Source organism: Pecten maximus, chromosome 14, assembly GCF_902652985.1.
Source record: "Pecten maximus chromosome 14, xPecMax1.1, whole genome shotgun sequence".
NCBI lineage: Eukaryota > Metazoa > Mollusca > Bivalvia > Pectinida > Pectinidae > Pecten > Pecten maximus.
In genome coordinates, this window is record NC_047028.1 from 17,049,110 (window position 1) to 17,074,719 (window position 25,610).

General features: G+C 36.7%; 2 protein-coding genes across 2 annotated transcripts; one reads left to right on the plus strand and one right to left on the minus strand.

The window, feature by feature from the left end:
- Window positions 1-24: 24 nt before the first annotated feature.
- Window positions 25-9,314, plus strand: LOC117342317 (E3 ubiquitin-protein ligase UHRF1-like). Its single transcript, XM_033904439.1, has 9 exons — window positions 25-181; window positions 1,145-1,315; window positions 1,956-2,073; window positions 2,520-2,580; window positions 3,307-3,419; window positions 3,855-3,892; window positions 5,017-5,170; window positions 5,677-5,792; window positions 6,279-9,314. Exons 1-9 carry the CDS (start codon window positions 98-100, stop codon window positions 6,609-6,611), a joined length of 1,188 nt encoding a protein of 395 aa, XP_033760330.1. The 5' UTR covers window positions 25-97; the 3' UTR covers window positions 6,612-9,314.
- A 4,024-nt stretch (window positions 9,315-13,338) lies between these two features.
- On the minus strand, window positions 13,339-24,269 carry LOC117342318 (thymidylate kinase-like). The gene is made up of 5 exons (XM_033904440.1): window positions 23,864-24,269; window positions 23,094-23,202; window positions 21,268-21,358; window positions 20,354-20,542; window positions 13,339-15,524 (listed from the first exon to the last, which is right to left on the minus strand). Exons 1-5 carry the CDS (start codon window positions 24,168-24,170, stop codon window positions 15,393-15,395), a joined length of 828 nt encoding a protein of 275 aa, XP_033760331.1. The 5' UTR covers window positions 24,171-24,269; the 3' UTR covers window positions 13,339-15,392.
- Between the last annotated feature and the right edge of the window lie 1,341 nt (window positions 24,270-25,610).

The window sequence follows — 25,610 nt, forward strand, 5'->3', positions numbered from 1 at the left end:
CGAATAATTAAAATTGTGTCGCAAGGTCATACAGTAGTCATGTGATCAAACGGCGGGAAATAACAGCGTGGTTAGCGTTTATCACAACAAACTCAAGATGGTAACGCAGTACGAAAAGTTACGACAGAAGAATTTAGAAGACAACAGAAGGATCTTAGCAGAGATCGGATTGGCAAATCCTGTAGGTTTGATATTTTTTGAAATTTTACGTTTGATCATATCATTTATAACTTAGTATTTTGGCCTAGTATTTTTTCTATCAAAAGGGATTAATGGTAAAACGATCGAACTTTGCTGATCAAAAAAGTATTCAGCAAAAATCGGCATTATTTTGTTACGTAAGTCTTATATATTCTAATTTGCCTGCACTGAAACTGAGATGATTTTCAATGAAAATTATTAGGTATGGAAAACTAGAAATAATGTGAACAGCTCGCTATACATCTTAAAATATAGAATTAAGGGGGCAGGGCACAAACTTATACATTACCAATAATTAAAGCTATATCTATCATATGTAGCCACGGGTACATGTGGTATCCTAGAACGAATATTCATACTCTGAGTATACTGCTGTCCATATCTATATATAACCAGAGACATATATATATAATGTCTCTGCTATAACACCCAGAGTTAAAATCTTGAATCCTCACTATGGTACAAAATACATGGTAGTGGGAAAGCATATGAAACTTATATATATATTTGTTTATGCTACAACAGTTGCTATTTAAGAACAGTACATATAGAGAATATTGGATTTTAACTCTGGGTGTTAAATGTATTTACCAGATACAAGTGCCAGTGATGTAGCTATAGGTCACCTGCAGGTCCAGAGTGTCAGAGATCAAATTTTGTTCCCAATCCCGTCTTAAAATGTAGGATAAATATATACTATAGAAATATAGAGAGTATTGTAATTGATTCTTTTATAAAATTGTGCTTAAATTTGATAATTAGATCCGGGGGGATCCAGTCTTGATAATTGTATGCAGATATGTTTCCAGGGTGAAAAAAAGGAGTCCATATAATACGTACTGTGATTTATATATATACATTAGGTCTTGCACAAAATAGCAACAATTTCAAATGGTCATTTGGATAATTGTATTAGTAATTAAAACAAATATTTGTTTTACAGTTCAAAGGGTTGCCAAAGGTCTCTCTCAAGAAGGGTGTCTTTAGCAGAACTAACAAAAGAAAAACAGAGGATTACCCAGCCCGTCCAGCGAAAAAGAGGATTGTAGAAAATCTTGAAAACACTGGGTCCCTGAGGGGCAGTAGAAGGAAATCTGCTCGACTTCAAGGAAAGGTGGTCATCACTTCCAGTGTCGATGCTTTCCTAGTTAAAATGATATGTGTTGGAGTAACAATTTTCGTTAACTTATTGGCTATCAATTTTTAACATACATGATGTACACAACATGACAAGGCCTACATGGGATACACTTGCTCAATACCTGAATGCTGTCTGTACAGTATCAGTGATAAATCTACTGTAATTTAATAAATATATTCATACCATATGCATGACGACAACCATCTGTATGATATCGTCCATCTGTCATCCAGAGCTACATTATCACAGCTTCATTGATACAATGATCCTGAAGGCACATTTCAAAACTTATATATTTTCAGTTGAAATGAATACCACTAATATGGAAAAAGATAGTGTCGCATGAGTTATCTCTCTTGAAAATTATTTAAATGCAATATTGTACAATGATGTTAGAATTGCTGTATTAATATGGATATTCATATAGATGTTTTGTTTTGCTTTATCTGTATGCAGGATTAATATGGATATTCATATAAATGTTTTGTTTTGCTTTATCTGTGTGCAGGATTAATATGGATATTCATATAAATGTTTTGTTTTGCTTTATCTGTGTGCAGGATTAATATGGATATTCATATAAATGTTTTGTTTTTGCATTATCTGTATGCAGGATATTCCATCAAAGGAGGAACTCAAGGATGAGTTGGATGAATGGGAGGAGGCTGAGTCAGAGAACAGACATCGCCCTGTTGATAAGAATAGGCCCAACTTTCATGGGCCTGTAGATGGTAAGTTATAACTTCTTGATGTAGCTCTATTCATGATAAACACTTTCCAGCTATGTAAAATAATGAAAACACTTGTTCCTAGAAATGTTATATACAATCAGAAAAAAGATTGATAATACAGCCTTTTGTTGAGTTCTGACCAAACTAGCATGTTGAAATGTAAAGTTGGCAAAACCAGCTTTTGTGTGGAAATTGTTCATTGATCTCTAGGTTATAAAGGTCATTGTTCCGTTAACATTGTTGATAACCTGATTTGACCAAACCAAAAATTGTTAAAGGGAACTTCACAATTTCTATGTGCCTGCTTAGCTTCATCAGGTTGTGAACTTGTGAATCAGATTTTCTCGCTCTTTGCCATTGTCTTAACATGTTGTCTAGAAAATTGATCATGAAATTATCTTTTGATTCCCTGAAAATATGTGATAATAACAGAAACTCTGTTTTAGGTGTGGAAGTAGGAACAGTTTGGGAAACTCGAATGGAGGCATGTAGAGCAGGAATACACAGGTATGTCTTATGGGGCAGGAATACACAGGTATGTCTTGTGGGGGTAGGTATACACAGGTATGTCTTGTGGGGGTAGGTATACACAGGTATGTCTTGTGGGGTAGGTATACATAGGTATGTCTTGTGGGGCAGGAATACACAGGTATGTCTTGTGGGGTAGGTATACACAGGTATGTCTTGTGGGGTAGGTATACATAGGTATGTCTTGTGGGGCAGGAATACACAGGTATGTCTTGTGGGGTAGGTATACACAGGTATGTCTTGTGGGGCAGGTATACACAGGTATGTCTTGTGGGGCAGGTATACACAGGTGTGTCTTGTGGGACAGATATACACAGGTATGTCTTGTGGGATAGGTATACACAGGGATGTCTTGTGGGGTAGGTATACACAGGTATGTCTTGTGGGGTAGGTATACATCATAGGTATGTATTGTTGGGTAGGTATACGGTACACATTATCATAGGTATGTTTTGTGGGGAAGGTATACGGTACACATTGGAAATTTGTGAAAGGTATTTAAAATAACTAAGGTTCAGCTACAAGTTACAATATAATCAGCTGAAATTTGTATCAAGCCTGTTGGTCTCAGGAAAGTTCAACAATTTGTGCCTTTATATAAATTTCAGTCATTTGAGCTTTGAATTTCCATTAATATGAGGGAATGTTTGTCTTAATTTTAAAATTTGAATTATATTTTGTGTTGTACTGTTCATTTGAGTACAGACCGACTGTAGCAGGGATCCATGCAGGACCAGAAGGAGCTTACTCCATAGCTCTCTCTGGAGGCTACGACGACAATGTCGACCTTGGGGAAGGCTTTACCTACACCGGGGAGGGTATGTATCACCCCATGGTGGGAAACACTTTTTACCCACTTGGTACCGATGTTTGTATGATAACTGCTTTGCAGGGCCAAAAAAGGCCAAATTGAAAGTAGTTAGGAACTTAGATGACTGTTCAGGCCTATTGGCCTCTTCTCTATATCATGTATAATCACATGCAATGTTCACTATTTATTCATGGATGGTGGAAGTATATTAATGTCGGCTCACTTTGCTTTTATTTGCATTATCAAATATCAGAGTGGTGTTTTTAAAAATTAACGATGTGATGTTATTGACCCAATATCAGTTGATGCTGTTTGTGTCTCCATCAATTGTACAATTTGTGTTGAGATATTTTGAATGAATTCATTCAATTATGTATGTTGAAGTATTCCATTTAAACCATACAAAGTTGAACAAATATCCAGTATAAATATTTTGTTTTAGGAGGAAGAGACCTGAAGGGAACGAAAGCTAATCCCAAGGTATGAACTGGGTATTATGTTATGTTACTATGTGTGTTTTTATCGTACATAATTGTACAGACGATTGTCGTCTAGCTCCAGGCTATTATAAAACCTTTAGCTTGATCAGCAGTCACTCCGGATCACAGGTTAAATCCTTGGTGGGGGTGACAGGGGCACACTACTCACTTTCCTGTTACACTATGTATAAAAAAAAAACAATCTCAGGTTGAGCAATTAAAAGTTGTCCATCCTCGTGTCTCAACTCATCTCTCGAGTTAAATGTCTTTGTATATTTTGTTTATCTTAATTTCTATTTTATTCTTTCTTTTTTGCTATGTATATTTTGTTTATCTTAATTTCTATTTTATTCTTTCTTTTTTGCTATGTTGTTTTTGTTCGTGACAATTTTACCACGTAACTTGAGAAAAAAATTCTTCGTTGTTTTTTTGTGGTCATTTGTATATTTTATCATATATGTTTTACAGGAGAAGATTAAGTTTTGAGTTTTTAAACATGTGTCTGATTCCATTTCTATATTTGCAAATACAATATATTTAAATCAAATCAAAAATCTAAAATAGAACTTTGATTTTAGCTTCATTTCTGTGATGCATTATATTCTTTTGACATGAACGATTGTATGAGATTCACCTTTGAGGTGAACGTTACTACTGTATGATAGGTACTAGTGTGTTGGCTATGGCCTACATTTACAAATTAACCTACTTTGGTTACTATACACCTTGCTTCATTTCTGTCAATTTCTTGTTGATCCAACAGCTTTTTCTATAGATTAGAAGAAAATACTTCCTCTAATGACTGACCATAGTATTTGTTTGAAAGTGATTATGATCACATAAGTTATTTGTTGAGGTTTGTTATTTTTTATACAAGAAGTGAACACTATAATTCAATTGATTTACCTGTATTGTAGGTGACATTTGATATAAGATGGCCATTTTCTTCTACCTTTGATAGGCACAAAGACAGTGGTATTGAATTCCAATGTAGGTTTGTCAAACTGTTGTTGAAGTTGATTATATATATGGACCTAAATAAAACAAAAATTAAAAATAGAGCATTTTTTTGTGATTTTCTGATGGAATGGACTTTCATATTATTGAAATTTTTTTGTTATGTAGAACCTACGGACTGCAGCACAGTCAAAAGATCAGGAGTTGACACGTGGAAACCTGGCTTTAAGTCACAATGTGACAAGTGGCCATCCTGTCCGTGTGATCCGCGGATATAAACTGAAAAGTCCTTTTGCCCCAGAAGAAGGATACCGATACGATGGTGAGCTTTCTATATTGACTATGGTTATAGATGTGTAACAGCAATAGTCTGTTATCACATGTTGTTGATAAAGGCTTTATTGAAAGTATTTGGTTTATTCGTTGCTTTGTTTGTCAGTACATAGCTACGTTAGGCTTGGTGTATCGTTCTATTAAAATATCTTATACTAAGTTCCAGTCATCAAATACAAAATTGGCTGTCAGTCTGTCCGTCTGCACTTTTATTTCCATTTCCATGCAATAACTTTCCTTGGGCCGATCAAACTCAAACTTAATACAGTGCTTTTTAAAAGTGCTTGCTTGGGATTGCTTTTCTGTGTCAAAGGTGCTGCTTTGAAGTTAATAGGAATGACAAATAGTTTTGAGAGGCTCCAAGCCCCCTTGAGGTTGAAATATCTGTTTACAAATGTGATTACTAATTCAACTTTGAACAAAATTCATGCATGTCAAAATACAGATTGCACTGTTAACACCTTGCCTGATGTGTATGTGATTATTTGTTGACAGGTTTGTATCAGGTGGAGAAGGCTTGGTGTTGTGCTGGACTGTCCGGGTTCCTGGTGTGGAAATTTGCAATGAAGCGATGTTCAGATCAAGCCCCACCCCCATGGACAATCTTGGATGTAAGTACTGAGGTGAAAACTGAATATGATTAGAGATTCCTGAATCCACCACTGTTTTTTTGGTTTCATTGCATTGAATCACCTTGAAGTTTGAGGGGGGGGGGGGGGGGGGGGGGCAATAGTTAAGCACCAGCCTCTTAATCTCGGGAAATGATTCACAAGGTTCAACGCTCCCTAACCATGTCGGTTGATGTTTCTCGAGAAGCAGAGAATAAGCTGTCCATGGGCAAGACACTTTACCTTAATTGCTCTGGATGGCATATGATGGGCCATCCATTTGTTGTTCAGTGAGGCAGTCACCAACTACTACAAGATGAACCCACCTCAAAAAAAACCAGGCTGCTCACGGGGCCATAAACCCAGCAAGCAAACCATGCAAGTTCATTAGCATACATGTTAAATCCCATACAAATCAGGTGGTAGATTTTATCCCTGTTATATAATCAGCAGAGACATAACATTTACTTTCACATTGTACTTTTTTAGGTGGCAAGCCCTTCCAAGGACAGTGTAATGTCCGACAAATTCTCAGAGTCTGGTAAAAGTGATTCAGGATTTGACTCTGATGAAACTGGCAGCCATTTTGGATCACAAGAATCGTCTACCACAAGTTGTCTTGGAAGTGAAGATGGTCGATCAGTTAAGTCAGATAATGACAATCAAGAGGATATCGAAACAACACTGACAGAGGAAAATGAAAAAGTTGAAGGGAAAGTATCAAACACGGAGACAAAAGTAGAAGCAGAAAAGAAGGAAGAGATCTCAGAAAATGTAGAGACTGAGTTAAATGCAGAAAAGAAGGACAACGACTCAGACTAGACAGAGAACACAGAAAAAGAAGTAGTAGCAGAAAAGAAAGTGGAAATCTCAGAGAATGTAGAGACTGAATTAGAAATGGAGAATAACAAAGAAGAAAACATCTCTAATATGGAGGTGGAATTACAAATAGAGAGAAAGGAGGAAAGGGAAAAAATAAAGGAAGCTTAAGAAAACAGAATAATCAGTCGATAGGAAAGAGAGCAAATCTAATGAAATCATGGAAATTGTTGAAGAGAAGGAAAGATAAGTGATGAATTGGCAGGAAATTGATGATAAGGCATTTACTTAATATCAGGGGAGGTAATTGGATGGAGCTATGATGAAATGTTCCCCAACTCTATTTTATCCAACTCAAAAACAGAAATTATTGTAGTATCATTCAGCAAGCCTAGAGGAATAAAATATTACCTCTGACCCAAATCATGGCATTGGGCATATAATATATATCATAATATAATATAATTGTGAATGTATTTCTGAATTCAGAATGTACAATTTTAGTTTCATATTTGGGGAACAAGCACATGAAACGTTTTTTTTTTTTTTTTTTGTAATGGTACTAGTCCAAGATAATTTTGATAATGCAAAACATATTATTTACATATTTAAACATGCAAGTTCCATAGCATCATACAATTTATATATTATAATAGTATTTCACATTCGCACTAAACTTGACATATCTGTATTTTTAGACTTTGTCGAAATTGTACATCAATACTGAACTGTTTTTGTACATGATTTTTATTCTCTTTGACAATTTACAGTTGTAAAGAATGAAGTTTTGTGTTGGCATGTGTACTAGATTTTAATATGCGAGTGGATGTATGTTTAAGTTGTCTCCCTTGAAATGTTTTATTTTTACAAACATCTGATAATGCAATTACCCAAGTTAATATTTGATTATCAAAATGTGCTTAAAAAGTTCTACCGGAAACCGAGAGTCTTACTGTAGTGTCCCTTTCCTACCAACTAGGTACCACTTCAAAAATCTTGGTTGAAACTGATGTTACATCATCTTGAATTGGAATTGTTAGTGGTAAGAAATTGGAAAATGAAAGCTCTTGATAGGCTTCTCAATATCAGATATATATATATATATATATGTATTGCATAATCTCATTGGCTTTCTGTGGTTCTGAAATCCTCAAATGAAGTCCAAGGTTGCTTTTTAGTTTATCAGTTTAATAATGTGCTTGGGTATAAATGTTGGATTTGTTTTGTATTGGATTAGAAAAATGAAATCCAGTACATTGTATGAAAGAAATGAAATTGAAGGTTTGGAACAAATTCATATATAGTACCTTTACAGTAATCCCTGTAAGCATGGGTTGCTGCCTGAATTTCATTATAATGTACATATAATAATTTGAAATAGTAAAGATCTGTTCAAATGTTCAAAAGTTCAAATGATCTGAATTTCTTATATTAATGTTAATATTGCTCCCAAATAATACAGTTGAAAGATTATCGAATGATAGATTGTTTATAGATAAGTACAACAGATTTTATATACAGATATAGTGTTTATATCAATGTTATTTTAAAAAAATATATATGTTATGAAGGATATTGTCATATGGAGATCATGTCATTTGATGTCAGCTCAATGAACGCAGCTATAGTTGTAAATAGTGTAGTTTATAAAATGCATTTCCATTTGGTTTAGTCCAATAGAATCTTGGTATCTATCCACTTTAATATACTGCTAGATGTGGATGCTAAGAACCATTGCCACTCTATGTGGTTTAGTATTTGTTTTGAAGTTACAAAATATGTACATAGAGAAAACATATTATGAATCGAAATCATGCTTTTAAAGATGTATTGATACTGTTAAAATAGCTGCTATATAAGGAAACAATTCTTGTTTCTCTTTATCTGGTCTATAGTACAAGTCTGTTGGTAATACACAGCACACCATGTTGTCTAGATCAGACTAGAATATTGCAGGGTTAGATGTACATAATGTATTTTTGTGCCATGATCACACTTCCTTTTTGAACGACAATATTGTAAAGATTTTTTGTGTCTTTAATTTGTAATACTGGTGATTTTAAAGTCACCATTTTCATTGAGAATGTAAATATATTTCTGACTGTTACAGCATCATTAACAAATATTTTAACTTGAGATTTCAAAGTTCCCTGAAATCCTATTCCTGTACTATTTTGCTTCCAGGGTTGGGAAGGAACCATAATACATACAAATTCAAGTGCTATTCCAGTGAAAAATTGCTCAATGGAAGGACTCCAGATTTGTAAAATAGAAGTGATTTAATGAAATTATTAACTTTTTATCAGTCATTTTCTCCAACACCCACTGTGCATAGAACTTCTTTATTACTAGAGTCCTCTCGTTAGATATATATTATTGGAATAGCCCAAAGTAATTTTAAATCAATAAATGTCCCGGACATAGACTAGCCCATCTCTTGATTGAGCCAGGAAACCTAACTTTCATTTCTTCAATGTCATAATCATTCATAAAGAAAACATCCTCTATCATATTTCCTTACACTTGAGTTTACAGTTGTGTTCTTATTAAATGTTCTCAAGATTTTGAAGAGATTCATCACAAATTATGTTCAAAATGTTTATTTTTGTTAAAAAATTTTGATACAAGTCAAATTGTTTTCACAGCAGAATCTTTAAGTTGAATTTTTGTTTTATATTTTTAAATAAAATTTTGTTTATATATAAGGACAGTCGTTTGGTGTTTCTGCAGACTTGAAGGTATTGGTGTTATACATAAGTTTTCACAACAGTAAGACCACTGCATCTGTTTAACTAGACATTTAAATTGAGAAAGACCCATCGAGTACTTTCAGAGAATAAGTGGTTATTAACTTCAAATGTCAAAATAGGTGCAGGTCAGCTGTTTTGTTTTCCAGTCGGGCTCAGTTCAACATGTCAAGAGATATATAAAATTTCAGAAGGATCAAAAAAAATTCACAGAAAGATGGACAGATGACAGAAGGCAAATTGATTAGCCCACCATTAAAAAAAAGGATTTGAATTTTGCCGGACATATTGTATTATTTTTCAACATAAATCCCCTTCAGTATTTATTCACTCTTGCCAGCTGTGTTTAAGGGCCTCATGCAATGCTACTTTTATAGAACTCATTTTCTTGGCTGTTCAGAAAGTCCGTCATCATCAGACTGAAAGTGGGTGCCTGAAATAGCTGTTTTCAGTTTTGGAAATAGATGAAATTCTGATGGAGCAAGATCAGGTGAATTAGCTATATAGGTGGATGCTTAATTTAAAGCCACAATCGTAAATGGCAGCCATGGCAATGACAAGACTTCTGAACAGGAGCATTGTCCTGATGGAATAACACCTTTATTAGCTCACCTGCCCAAAGGGCAAGTGAGCTTATGCCATGGTGCGGCGTCCGTCTGGCGTCAACTTTTCATTTAAACAACTTCTTCTCAATAACCAAGAGGCCCAGGGACTTGATATTGGGCCTGTAGCATGCTGGGATGAAGGGCTACCAAGTTTGTTCAAATAAATGACCTTGACTTTCATTCAAGGTCACATGGCTCAAATCTTTAAACAACTTCTTACCAATTACCAAGAGGCCCAGGGACTTGATATTAGGCATGTAGCTTGCCATGGTGGAGGGCTACGAAGTTTGTACAAATGAATGACCTTGACCTTCATTCAAGGTCACATGGGTCAAATAGGCTAAAATCTTCAAACGACTTCTTCTCAATAACCAAGAAGCCCACAGACTTAATATTAGGCCTGTAGCATGTGGTGTGAAAGGCTACAAAATGAATGACCTTGACCTACATTCAAGGTCAAATAGCCTGAATTCTTTAAACAATGATTTCTCGTTAGCAAAGAGACCCGATATTAGGCCAGTTGTGTACTGGAATGAAGAACTAGAAAATTTATTGACAGGAAGAAACTTAGCCTCGCTGATATTTGAATAAAGTAGTTATCTGCATAGTATCTGCAGAAATAACCTAAATCAACTTCAAAGTTGCTGTAGTGCCAGGTGAGCGATACAGGCCCATTGGGCCTCTTGTTGAGCTTTCCACCGCACTAAAGTTTAATATTTTCCCGTAACTGCCTTAGAAGTGAAGCATATTATGTGCCATTGATTGTTTGTCCCTTTTGGAAAAAATCTTCCAGCAGAATACCATCTGCATCCCAGAAAATGGAGACCATAACCTTCCGAGCTGATGGAACATTCTTTGCCTTCTATGGTAGGGGACAGCCAGGGTGCTTACATTGTTTCGATTGTTCTTTGGCCTCGAGAGTAAAATGATGGATCCATGTTTCATTCATAGTGACAAATTAAATCTCTCAAGAAAGTTGACCTTCCTCAAACAAGAGGCCCAAAGGGCCTTAACGGTCACCTGAGATTTGAAATATTTCGGCCAACTAAATTGACCCTTTTTGGCCCCACCCATCAGTCCTAATGGGGTCAGTCTATGAAGAGTATTTGATTCTAACATATAGTAGATAAGAAGATTTTTGAAATTTCAGTCAATTTGACCCTTTTTGGCCCCTGCCCACCAGCCCCTGGGGGTCAACCAGGGCAAACATGTACATAACATCAAACTGTAATCCCATGCTGATAATTTGAACCAAGTTAGAATGAATTCCAATACAAATCCAACAAATAATAGTCAAAAATGTGATTTCCCTATATAAACTATAGTAAAGTTTACCCCCTCCCCAGGGGCAAACGTGAGACCCCAGGGTCATGAAATTCACACTTTTGGTAAAGCACCTGAAGAGCCTTCCATCTATGAAGAGTATTTGATTCTAACATATCTGAGAGTAGAGAAGATTTTTTGAAATTTCAGTCAATTTGACCCTTTTTGGCCCCGCCCACCAGCCCCTGGGGGTCAACCAGGGCCAACATGTACATACCATCAAACTGTCATCCCATGCTGATAATTTGAACCAAGTTAGAATGAATTCCAATAGAAATCCAACAAATGATAGTCAAAAATGTGATTTCCCTATATAAACTATAGTAAAGTTTACCCCCTCCCCAGGGGCAAACGTGAGACCCCAGGGTCATGAAATTCACAATTTTGGTAAAGCACCTTAAGACCCTTCCATCTATGAAGAGTATTTGATTCTACCAAATCTGAGAGTAGAGAAGAAGATTTTTGAAATTTTAGTCAATTTGACCATTTTTGGCCCCGCCCACCAGCCCCTGGGGGTCAATTAGGGCCAACATGTACATACCATCAAACTATCATCCCATGCTGATAATTTGATAGAAGCTAGAATGAATTCCAATACAAATCCAACAAATAATAGTCAAAAATGTGATTTCCCTATATAAACTATAGTAAAGGTTACCCCCTCCCCAGGGGCAAACGTGAGACCCCAGGGTCATGCAATTCACAATTTTGGTAAAGCACCACAAGACCCTTTCATCTATAAAGAGTGTTTGACTCCACCATATCTGAGAGTAGAGAAGAAGATTTTTGAAGTTTTAGTCAATTTGACCCTTTTTGGCCCCACCCCTCAGGCCCCTGGGGGGTGGGGACCATATAATTCACAATTTTGGTTGACCTTCAGCCATAGAAACTTTCTGCCAAATTTCATTGAATTTTGTTAAGTGGTTCTGGAGAAGAAGTCGAAAATGTAAAAAGTTTACGGACGCACGACGACGGACAAAAGGCGATTAGAATAGGTCACTTGAGACTTCGTCTCAGGTGACCTAAAAATCCATAGTGTCAAATCTCTGAAGAAAGCTTTCTCATTGAAAGATCCTTGGTCAGAAGCAGTGTGTATGTATGATACCAGTATAGTGTCAGGTCAAGAGGTCATGACCTTAAGAGTCACAGAGTGTTGTGTCAGGTCATTTCATGATATAGTATCAGGTCCAGATACGGTACCTTATTCAGATATGGTATCACGTCCAGATATGGTACCACGTCCAGATATTGTACCACGTCCAGATATGGTACCACGTCCAGATAAGGTATCAACTATATAGCATTGGAGGAGACTCTCAGATCAACATAATTACAGTCTATATAAACAGGACCTTCACAGACATTCAACATCACATATTGAGAAGAACATTACAAAACAGAACATGTTATTAAGAGTGTTACGTACAGGAAACATGGAAACACAATGTGACGAACAATGCGCTCCCTTGATTGTTGATGAAAGAGAGAAAAAAAACAAGTATCAGAAACAGAAAATGGACAAGGAATAAAACACAAAATATTGTGACAGCATTTGAAGACAAAATAGACCTGGAATCGAGACAAACCAATGGTGATTATTGCAGACTTGACATAGGCAACAGATGTTTTGTAGTTGCCATCAAGTTTCATTGCACCGATTTTGCAAAAGCTGCTTGTCTTGTTTACTTTGGAGTGCTACCTAATCAATATAAACTTATTACCAAATGAGACCAGTCCTTGGGTACACAGCCCTATATAGTCAGAGAAAAGTAGGACTTAAAAAGAACATCCTCGAGCTACCTCCTTCAATACAAGGCTCACAACATATCAATCATCCCTCGTAAAATAGCCTATTTTCATTTTCAAACAATCATATTCTTTGTCCGAGATGTAGCATCTTTAAATAACTTTCAATCCTATTAAGGAGATCTAATATATGACCCTATTATATTCTGTTACATTTTTTTTTTTTACATATGATCTTTAAAATTTCAACATACCAGGTAAATGAGGTATACTAATCTCAGTCTAAAATAATTGTGATAAATTACAACATAACTCTCCTTTTATTTTTTAATATCAACCATTAGGAAAACATGTTATACATCTAATATGTATATAAAATCACATTCATTCAAATATTGCAGTTCAACATTATAAAGCAAAATACAGGAGGCATGTTCTTATGGGCAGTTGATAGCGAAGATGGATTTTAATAGCATAGCACTGCTGTTGAGCCAAAACACATAGCTATTCAAGGTAAATCCTAATCCAAGTCCATGCACATTATGGATTTACTGAGCAAATCATTCCGTAAATTCTTACCAGGCTGTAATTTCTTTTGACAAAATTTTTGAAAATGTCTGAATGTACATGCATCAAATTATTTGCTTGAAATATTTGTGAATCTCCGCTACCATGTAGAATTGTATGCTCAGCAGTACAGTGTATAACATAAATGGAACTTAAAATACCATTATTTACTCGCGATACTGCATTAATAGCTTATGCCACATGTGGCATCCGGCTGTCTGTTAACCATACTTTTGTGACAATGTTAACTTCAGTAAATATCAACAAAGTTTGAAGAACTTTGGATGCAGTCATATATGGACAAGATCTTGGATGAGATTGAAAATGGGAATTATTTACCATAATTTGCAGAGTTATTGCCCTTTGATATAATATGAAATATAACTTAAACTAGTGTAATTTGATATAATTACTCTCACATCCAAGTGGGCGATGCAGGCCTTCTGGGCCTCTTGTTTATATATATATAATACTGATATTTATTTCAAGAGGATTCCTACTTCAAAAAATATTTCCTAGGTATTTCATAATGGTAAGCTACGGCATTGGATCATCATATCAAGAATTTATAACATATTTTATATATATTATACAAGATATAGCAATAACAATGTTTTGAATGAGGTTCAAGTCTGCAATTTCATGATGATGAGCTGAATATTCACAATGAAAAAGGGACTTTAATGAATGGTCACTGGGGATATTTTTGTTATGTGCTCAGGTTTTTTTATTTAGTGATTGGAAACGTGCCACAAATATGACTTTTTCAAAACAAGGACAATCCGTGTATAACGTGAACTATGAATAAAGTATTAAAAAATAAAATTGGCAAAATATAATTAATACATAATGAATTTCTACAAATCACAGATAATATTGAAGATAAATGCCCACATGGCCAATAGACTTTACATATACAATGTAGCTATAATTCAGATATAAAGAAAGCACTTTAGAATTTAATACCAGTTTGCAAAACAGTACCAATCTGAAGGCAAGACATCTAGGTATTAAAAGGTTGATAAATACATAGATATACATTACATACCCCTTAACTCCCCTTTCAATTTTTTCTTGAGCCTTTTATTTTGAAAGTGGTCAAGTCTTACCAAAATCTTTCAAATAACATTGAACTTGTTTTTGAGACATGACAACATAAAAGCAAACTTATACTGTAAATCACTTAAATTTCGCGAGTACTTAATTTCGTGAACTCACCTCATTCAACTTATTCGCGAATACATAATTTCGCGAATTCTGATCTCAAAATGACTTTAAATTCACGAATGAAGTTAACAGGTCAGCGATATTTCCATGTTGAGAGTGAATTGAGTTGTTTTCAATGTAAATAAAGCTTTCACGCCCGTTCATATGTAGTGTTTTGTGATATGAAATTACACTCTGATATAAGTTTATAATTTATCATTCTATCATTACTTTAACAGCGATGTCTGTTCACCAACTAAAGATTACGGTAGATTCAAAATGGACGTCACTTATTCTTGTCATTCTTATATAAATATTCGCGAGGGATTTGAATTCACGTTTGACTCTCCTCGCGAATTAATGCGAAAATAAATCCCACACGAAATATAAGTGATTTACAGTCAAAAGAGTAGGTGAATCTTCAAGCATAACTATCATATTTCATTGAAGTTAGTAGCTTAAAGATAACGTTTTGGACTTGTACATAAACACAGCACATTCTTATAAAATCATAAAGTGATAGTATTATAAAATAAATTAATTTTTTTCACATTCAAACAGAAATGTACATTATTCAATTGCTGCACTCTTTATTGGGTTCCCATGTCGTCTGGCATCCAAAGTTTTCCTACTGGCTTCTCCCCCACAGAGACCATTGTCCTTGTGACCAGGTCCAAGACTTCATTGTGCAAGTCCTCTATGCTCTTATCAGCATTAATTTCCTGCAAAAAAACAACAATATACCATTCATTGTACAGGTCAATCTTACCCATCTCACCAACAATTTAGCTTGCCATGCAGTTTGTGCGAAAACTCAGTGGTCGTATTTAGATTGAGACTGGTTTATACTACATGTATCAATGAAACATTAAGAGTCAAAATATGTTGTGAATGTCCTTCACATTTTCTGGAAAGTAAGGTTTTAAAAATTGATGCATAAAATTTTCTCAACTGAACTCTCAACTTTCTGTACAAAAGGTGTCGAATGTGTTGCTAACCAGGGTGGTAGGTACACTACTCTTACTGTACTTCTAGGTCACCTGAGACAGTCTCAGTACACCTATTGCGATTGTCTGGCGTCGTAAACAATTTACATTTATGACTTCTTTTCAGAAACCCCTGAACCAATTTTAATGAAATTTTGCAGTGACCTTCCATGGCCCAAGCTCAACTAAAATTGTGAATTATATGGTCCCCACCCCTCAGGGGCCCCGAGAGGTGGGGCCTAAAAGGATCAAATTGACTAAAACTTCAAAAATCTTCTTCTTACTTCCCAGATACGATAGAATTAAATACTCTTCACAGATAGAAAGGCCTTAGGTCCTTTACCAAAATTGTGAATTTCATGACCCTGGCGTCTCTTGTTTCACCCTGGGGAGGGGGTAAAGTTAACTATAGCTAATATCGGGAAAACAGTTTTGAGCATTATTCTGATTGCTATTGGAAATAATACAAAGGTGCTGTTGCAGGAATGCTCTAAAACCGCCCACGAAGGAAATCGATCCTTTACCTAATGCCCGGATAGACATATCCATGGGGCATCTGATAGTACATATGAAAACCTTGTTCCGTTCCGGACATGCCAGAACGAGGCCAATTTGTACCAAAGTCGTAAATACTCACAAGCACACTTTATCAAGTATTTATAAGGTTAAAATGTTATTTGGTTGTAAGGAAAATTGTACTAAAATTACATTTATATATCGGGCAACGTAATCGGATATCGATTGTATGAATCTTTTTGTTAGTTTCTGTGAAATTTGACATCAAACATAAACAAGAGGCCCAGAGGGCCTGTATCACTCACCTGGATTTCATGAGATATGAAACAAGAATGATGATTAAGTATAATTGTCACTGGTATTGCTATGTCAATATATCATAGGCATCTTATATGGGTACGTGAGGATTTTATGTCAAAAAATGCATTAATCCATGAAATAAAATTAACTTTTGGCAAAACCCCATAGGGATGCTACCACACAAATGTGAGTGATATCCATTGCTTAGTTTCAGAAAAGAAGTTGTTTAAACCAATTGACCCCTTTTGACCCCGCCCTCTGCACCCCGGGGGGAGTGGGGGTCAGTTCCTTCCTGTATAAAATTTTGAATCCCTACCCAAAAGGATGCTACCAGGCAAATATGAGCAATATCCCTTGCTTAGTTTCAGACAAGAAGTTGTTCATATCAATTCAGCCAAACTGATCCCTCTTGGCCCCGCCCCTCAGGCCCCTGGGGGGGTCAGCCTCACCATTTGCACAATTTTGAATGCCCACCCAATAGTGATGCTACCAGGCAAATATGAGCAATATCTATTGCTTGGTTTCAGAGAAGCAGTCGCTAATATCAATATAGCCCAATTGACCACATTTGGCCCCGCCCCTCAGGCCCCTGGGGGGTCAGCTCCATCATTTGTACAATTTTTAATCCCCACCCCATAATGATGCTACCAGGCAAATATGAGCAATATCCATCGCTTGGTTTCAGAGAAGAAGTCATTTATATCAAGAGAGCCAAATTGACCACTTTTGGACCCGCCCCTCAGACCCCTGGGGTGTCAGCTCCATCATTTGTACAATTTTTAATCCCCACCCCATAGTGATGCTACCAGGCAAATATGAGCGATATCCATCGCTTGGTTTCGGAGAAGAAGTCGTTTATATTAAGAGAGCCAAATTGGCCCCGCCCCTCAGACTCCTTGGGGGTCAGCCCCATCTTTTGTACAGTTTTGAATGCCCACCCAATAGTGATGCTACCAGGCAAATATGAGCAATATCTATTGCTTGGTTTCAGAGAAGCAGTCGCTAATATCAATATAGCCCAATTGACCACATTTGGCCCCGCCCCTCAGGCCCCTGGGGGGTCAGCTCCATCATTTGTACAATTTTTAATCCCCACCCCATAATGATGCTACCAGGCAAATATGAGCAATATCCATCGCTTGGTTTCAGAGAAGAAGTCATTTATATCAAGAGAGCCAAATTGACCACTTTTGGACCCGCCCCTCAGACCCCTGGGGTGTCAGCTCCATCATTTGTACAATTTTTAATCCCCACCCCATAGTGATGCTACCAGGCAAATATGAGCGATATCCATCGCTTGGTTTCGGAGAAGAAGTCGTTTATATTAAGAGAGCCAAATTGGCCCCGCCCCTCAGACTCCTTGGGGGTCAGCCCCATCTTTTGTACAGTTTTGAATCCCCACCCCATAGGGATGCTACCAGGCAAATATGAGTGATATCCATTGCTTAGTTTCAGAGCAGAAGTCGTTTATATCAATTCTGTAAAATTGACCCCTTTTGGCCCCGCCCCTCAGACCCCAGGGGGTCAGTCCCTTCATTTGTACAATTTAAAAATTCCTACCCCAAGGTAATGCTACCAGTAAAATATGAGAGATATCCATTGTTTGGTTCCAGAGAAGAAGTCAATTATATGAATATAGCCCGATTGACCACATTTGGCCCCGCCCCTCAGGCCCCTGGGGGGGTCAGTCCCATCATTTGTACAATTTTGAATCCCAACCCCATAGTGATGCCACCAGGCAAATATGAGTGATAGCTATTGCTAGGTTTCAGAGAAGAAGTCGATTATATCAATAGCGCAAAAATGACCCCTTTTGGCCCTGCCCCAGAGGCCCCCAGGGGGTCAGTCCCATCATTTGTACAATTTTGAACCCCCACCCCATAATGATGCTACCAGGCAAATATGAGCGATATCCATTGCTCGGTTTCAGAGAAGTCATTAATATTAATAGAGCCAAATTGACCCCTTTTGGCCCCGCCCCAGAGGCCCCCAGGGGGTCAGTCCCATCATTTGTACAATTTTGAATCCCAACCCCATAGTGATGCTACAAGGCAAATATGAGTGACAGGCATTGCTCAGTTTCAGAGAAGAAGACGTTTATATCAATATAGCCAAATTGACCACATTCGGCCCCACCCCTCAGGCCCCTGGGGGGTCAGCCCCATCATTTGTACAATTTTGAATCCCCACCCCATAATGATGCTACCAGGCAAATATGAGCGATATCCATTGCTCGGTTTCAGAGAAGTCATTAATATTAATAGAGCCAAATTGACCCCTTTTGGCCCCGCCCCTCAGACCCCTGGGGGGTCAGTCCCACCATTTGTACAATTTTGAGTCCCCACCCCATAGAGATACTTCTGACCAAATTTGGTCAAATTCTGATCATTGGTTATGAAGAAGAAGTCAATTGTTGACGGACTGACGTTACGGTATGGCATAAGCTCACCTTGGTCCTTTGGACCAGGTGAGCTAATAAATCAATACGTTGTATTATTGTGTACGACAAGGACCACTTGTATCGCCCGTACATTTTTTCCACATACATTTTTCAACATTGATCCAGTGATTCGGCACAACTTTCTTTTGCTGGTATACAGAGGGATAGTCAAATATGTTTTTAAAACACTAACATTGATAGTACTCGCATATTATCGTGCCGAATTTGCCGCTTGATTTTAAAAATGGTATTTTGAATTTGATGAAAATTTTCGAATTTTGGTTTTCTACGTCATCTTGTACTAAACTCGTTTGTTTTTTCATGGTCAACTGTTTATCATTTTAAACTACAATGTATGTACAATACCTAGTTGTGAGAAAACCTCTCAGTGACAAACAGAAATACCACTTATGGGTCTGTGAAAAACACAGGTATGCTTGTAAACGAAAAAGTGAAGTAGATGGTGCTATGGGCGCGCTTATGGGTCAAGTGGAAAATAACATCTTGTTCCATATGTATTTTTCATAGCTTTACTGGAAAATATAGTCAATTTCAAGAAATCGCTGTGGGCGGTTCTGCAACAGCACCTTTATTAGAATTATCTGTCTGTTGAATAGTACATGCATATTGGCTTTGACTGACCCACATGGGCTTGAAGGGTAGGGCCAAAAAGGGTCAGATTAACTGAAATTTCAAAAAACATCTTCTCAAGACCTAAGTAAGGTAAAATCAAATACTCTCAACAGATTGAAGGGTCTTAGGTGTTTTAACAAAATTGTGAATTTCACTATAGGTAATATATGGAATTCATATTTTTGACTTATCATTTGTTTGATTTCTATTGGAATTCATTCTAACTTAATTTGTTAACATTACCAGCATGGGATGACAGCATGATGGTATGCACATGTTGGCCCTGACTGACCCCCTAGGCTGATGGGCTGGGCCAAAAAGGGTCAACTTAACTTAAATATTTCAAAACTCCAGTGACTGTTAGGCATGGACCTCTTGTTTAAGGTTCACAATTATTAAATAATGTTTATGGGCATAGACTCAAGAAATTAGACTCAAGAAATTAATGAGCAGCCAATTCCAATTAAGTTGAAAATTCAGAAACTGTAAACCCAGCCGTTTTCAACAATTACCTCAAAGTCCTATTTCAAATCACCATTTTCACCTACTTAATCATTAATTCCTCAAAAGGATTTCATTCCTAATTATATGTCATTTTCCAAATTCTTGATCAATCTACACTGTAAGAAATCCTAATCAATTGACCAGTTAAAAAGATCAGCTGTGAAAAATTCACCTTCCAAGTAGAATCCTTTAGTTTCTCAAAATTGCTCAGAACTTTCTTTTGAAAATCGGTCCGTTCATAGCGCTCTCCCCCAAATGTGCCTCTCTTCGCTGCTGCTTCTGTATCCAGTGTGAGAAAACACACCAGGTCTGGCCTTGGAAGTCCTATGTCTGGCTGTTTACACCACTCGATATCAAAGCCCTGCAAAGACACAGAAAAATAGAATCTGGGAATATAGTCCACAGTGCATTTAAGACAATATATACTGTAGGTACTAAACTTTAACTATGTACCAATGTGGTGAAACTGCCTATTGTTTTCCTTTACTGTTATCTATAAAAATTTTTTACCTTTATCTCATACCTGGTACGATATCTTTTAACAAGGGAGGTAACTTTGAATTATAGGTATTGCCTGTCCTGATTCGTCCTTACACTGCATCAAGATTTAAACACTGAACTATAACTCCATTTCTTCCAGATATAATCAAAACATCTAATATTCATAAGCTAAAAGTATAGAAGCACACTATTAATGTAACATACACGTGTTAATATAGATTCATTGCAAAACAATAAATTTCAAAATTCACATAAATATGACATAAAAAGACACTCAGTGAAAACGTGAGAAAAAAGAGTCACATCTGATATATAAAAGACTTTGTATAGAATATAAGGTAGGAGATTACTAGCTTGAAGCTGATAAGAACATGCTATATTGCCAACCAATACTTCCCAATCCATATAGTGAATATTGGATGTTTTGCCCGGTTATTAAACAAAGTAGAACGTTTCACCCCTGCAACGTACTGGTAAAGCAAAATAAGTTATTCAATCACAAACAAAAATCTTTCCAACAAACTGGAGAGTAATGGAGAATTTGAAAGAGAGATCAATTTGATTTAAAAAAAAATTGTTACTTACTGGCTTGGCAGCTGTAAAGGCAACACCTGAGAAAGCGTACCTATCCACAATCAATGTTGTTCCAGAGTTCAACAGTTCCATAATATGTGGCCTGTAAGTATGAAAGACATATAATGATATCAACTACACTGCCATCCACAAACTTGAAAACACATGAAATCTAAGAAAGATCTAAGAAGAACTTCAGAGAAATAGAAATAATAAATATCAACATGCTACATGTTGCATTATTTATTTTCTCGATCATTCAAAAAGATCCATCAAGAATTTTCTGAGAAGGAGGATAGCCGACATATCAAGTTTTCCTTCCAGTGCTTCTGAAGAAATAGTGATATCAAACTTAAACTGTCAAAACCCAAGATGGACTGTGCCATTTTGTTGTTCCAATTTGACTAAAAATTGAAATGGCAGATCTAGGGACAGAAGAAGTTTGAGAAATATTCTTAAAATACTTCTCAAGTGACAACATAAAAATGTCGAAATCACAGGCCTACCTGTCGGCTATTAAGGCATTTTGTTTTCCTGGTCAGACTCAATTTTTTTTCTCAAAATTGTTCAACATGCACATTTACTGGTAGGGACAATTGTGAATTATGAAATTTGAAAAAAGATCCTCGAAGTACTCCATAGAACAAGAGGCCCAAAGGGCCTTAACGGTCACCTGAGATTTGAAATATTTCGGCCAACTAAATTGACCCTTTTTGGCCCCACCCATCAGTCCTAATGGGGTCAGTCTATGAAGAGTATTTGATTCTAACATATAGTTGATAAGAAGATTTTGGAAATTTCAGTCAATTTGACCCTTTTTGGCCCCGCCCACCAGCCCCTGGGGGTCAACCAGGGCCAACATGTACATACCATCAAACTGTCATCCCATGCTGATAATTTGAACCAAGTTAGAATGAATTCCAATAGAAATCAAACAAATAATAGTCAAAAATGTGATTTCCCTATATAAACTATAGTAAAGTTTACCCCCTCCCCAGGGGCAAACGTGAGACCCCAGGGTCATGAAATTCACAATTTTGGTAAAGCACCTTAAGACCCTTCCATCTATGAAGAGTATTTGATCCATCTATGAAGAGTATTTGATTCTACCAAATATGAGAGTACAGAAGAAGATTTTTGAAATTTTAGTCAATTTGACCCTTTTTGGCCCCGTCCACCAGCCCCTGGGGGTCAATTAGGGCCAACATGTACATAACATCAAACTGTCATCCCATGCTGATAATTTGATACAAGTTAGAATGAATTCCAATACAAATAATAGTCAAAAATGTGATTTCCCTATATAAACTATAGTAAAGTTTACCCCCTCCCCAGGGGCAAACGTGAGACCCCAGGGTCATGCAATTCACAATTTTGGTAAAGCACCACAAGACCCTTTCATCTATAAAGAGTGTTTGACTCCACCATATCTGAGAGTAGAGAAGAAGATTTTTGAAGTTTTAGTCAATTTGACCCTTTTTGGCCCCACCCCTCAGGCCCCTGGGGGGTGGGGACCATATAATTCACAATTTTGGTTGACCTTCAGCCATAGAAACTTTCTGCCAAATTTCACTGAATTTTGTTGAGTGGTTTTGGAGAAGAAGTCGAAAATGTAAAAAGTTTACGGACGGACGACGGAAGACGGACAAAAGGCGATTAGAATAGGTCACTTGAGACTTCGTCTCAGGTGACCTAAAAATTGGTAAAAATGTTTGTTTATTGATGGACTATAAAAGATGGACCATAGATGAAAGGCGATTGGAACTATAGCTATAGCTGCCAACATTCGATGATAGTGAGCTAAAATGACAATATCCTGAAGGCAGGCGGCAGCTCACTGTTTTTCCCATCTGTTGGCAGAGAAGAGGAGATGGACAGAGTGGTCTTCTATTTCAACTTTGTTGCCAAGGTAGTTGTCAATCATCTTGCCAATGGTAGAGGTTCTGTCTGAAATAAAATCAAAAGTTATGATGATGATTAAATAGCCATTAAAATTATACCAATTTCTTCATTGGGACCTCTTCAACGATGAAAATTGTTCTTCTTGTTTTGTCTTCACACTAATACCAGAGACATATATACAGGCCTATATTGTTTTTCGGCCTATAAAGGATACATTTATTTTGATATTTTTTTGGATGCCATTTAACTTTGACATGAATTGTAACGTAAGGGCCAACTTTCACCCATGGATCACGGGGGCATGACATTATGGGTATTTCTGGCTATATTTTAGAATATAAAACTAGACACTCTCCTTACTCCTATAACATACGAGGACGCTGGTCGGCTATTTTTCTATCGGATATGATTTTGCCGACTGTTACACGGCGCCTGTCAAAAGTATCTCGCCGTGTAAAACCTCTAACATTGTTGGAGTAACACTCTCCTGTGCTTGGACTGGTCCGTTTACTGCACATGTACTTGGGGCAAGAAATTATATATTGTAGATTCTAGATCTATACATATACTATATAGCCTCATATTACTATATAAAATGGAGCTTTATATAATAATACGAGGCTATAGGCCTATAATAAATATATACAATATATAATTTCTTATCCCAAGTACCTGTGGTTTTCTGATCTGTGTGATCATGGTGTACCTGGAAATTTTAACAGTTTAACACGCTCTCCTTTTGATGTTAACGCCTGCTCGAGTTTGCTGCATTGTGTCGTTTTCCCACTGTGGTCTCCCCCTTCAAAAACGATCAGCGCACCTCTCTTCATTTTGCAGTGTCCTAGTGGAGAGTTTGCGATGTTTCGGTACGAAGTCCTTCTACCTGTCCCGCCAATTTGCCGAACTTGACTAAATCTACTTCCGGTTTTCAGGTAGTTTTCAGCTGTCCGTACAACAGCCTTTGGGACAAGACTATGAAATAACATCATGACAACGAAACGCTTGATTAACATAATCGTGTGGAAACATCAGTGATACTGACATAATGTCAGCCATTTAGTCTCTGCGTACATCAAGTGCTTTTGCGGATTTTCCGTTGTCGGTGCATTCGATACAGAATGGTGTTATACACATTTTAAGGTAGCGTGTTCTACCAACTTCTAGGTTTCTTGTCGCTTGTCTTTCAAAAGCAGATTTCGGGGGAAAAAAATACATAATTGCCCCGTCTTTTGGTCATTTGATTGATTTTCTAGCAAATGATGATTATATGTGTGTATACCTCGGAGGAAAATATAAGGGCCCGGGCACTTTCATAGAAGACTATGGGGCGCCGTTTTACTATTTATTCCCATTTGGTGATATCATCTATTCAAATAGGTGATATCACCTATTCAAATGAGTGATATCACCTATTCGAATAGGTGATATCACTTAAGAACTTTTTAAAGTGATATCACCCACCCGCATGAGAGAGAGAGTAGTTCGGTTAGCCGAGGACCGCTCACTATTAAACTCAGATAAAGCTCTTTTATATCTTTTATACAAATTTCTACAAATGTTGTCAAACCATGGCTTATCCGTTTCCATTTTAGCCGAAGTACCAATATGACAAGAACATGAACAATCAATAACTTTACTGTTGGAAATACAAAATTTATCAAACAATTTGCGTGTAGATTCTACATGAAACAAAATCATTGAGACATATATCGACACTTTCTTTCGAGCAATCAAGTGATTCAACACAGCTATGTATTAAAAGTCTGGCGTTAAATATATCACTCGTAACGCTACTACTGGCCTCATTTGACCATCTTACCTTTGTTATAGTGGTATACGTATCATTACCTTGGCAACAGTTACATAGAAAGGTATCTGATAAACAATCTAAAACAAGAAATATTGGTGCATGATCGGAGTATTCCGTAAAACCACCTACTTCAAAACTTTTAATAGACGACATTGAACCATTATCCGTCAATGCGTAATCTATAACAGAACAGCCATTCGAATTAACAAATGTTAATTTACCATCCAGATCGCCAGAGGTACGACCATTTATAATTTGAATACCCGTTGTTTTACAAAGATGTAGTAAATAACGACCAAAGGTGTGAATTTGCTTGTGTACTCATCACAGTTTGTCAACTTGTCACCCGATCACAGCCAGGTAAGTTGTGAATTTTATCACAGGTAAGTTGCAAGATTCCTTTGAACTGCAGCCAGAGAACTTTAGATCACAGTCCTACCTGTACCGGCATTGAAGATACATTCCCACTCAGCCAACATGTTGTTTTTGCTATATAAACATTACCTGCGTTTACCTGTGGAAAATGTAGGTATAGTCTGTTTCAGTATACGTATACATGGGACTCGATTTCAATTTTTTCAATTTTTTTTTTATTCACTTTAGGCCATACAGCCTATCAGTATATACAGAATTCATTTATAAC

What these genes read in the sequence shown, in the direction of transcription:
- LOC117342317 (XM_033904439.1), top strand. Translation starts at nt 98, where the DNA reads ATGGTAACGCAGTACGAAAAGTTACGACAGAAGAATTTAGAAGACAAC. An exon ending in AGATCGGATTGGCAAATCCT is followed by an intron (nt 182 to 1,144) that starts GTAGGTTTGATA and finishes TTTGTTTTACAG; the next exon opens with TTCAAAGGGTTGCCAAAGGT. An exon ending in CTTTCATGGGCCTGTAGATG is followed by an intron (nt 2,074 to 2,519) that starts GTAAGTTATAAC and finishes ACTCTGTTTTAG; the next exon opens with GTGTGGAAGTAGGAACAGTT.
- LOC117342318 (XM_033904440.1), bottom strand. Translation starts at nt 24,170, where the DNA reads ATGTTAATCAAGCGTTTCGTTGTCATGATGTTATTTCATAGTCTTGTC. An exon ending in TAAACTGTTAAAATTTCCAG is followed by an intron (nt 23,203 to 23,863) that starts GTACACCATGAT and finishes ATTTTATTTCAG; the next exon opens with ACAGAACCTCTACCATTGGC. An exon ending in CCTTTACAGCTGCCAAGCCA is followed by an intron (nt 20,543 to 21,267) that starts GTAAGTAACAAT and finishes GTGTCTTTGCAG; the next exon opens with GGCTTTGATATCGAGTGGTG.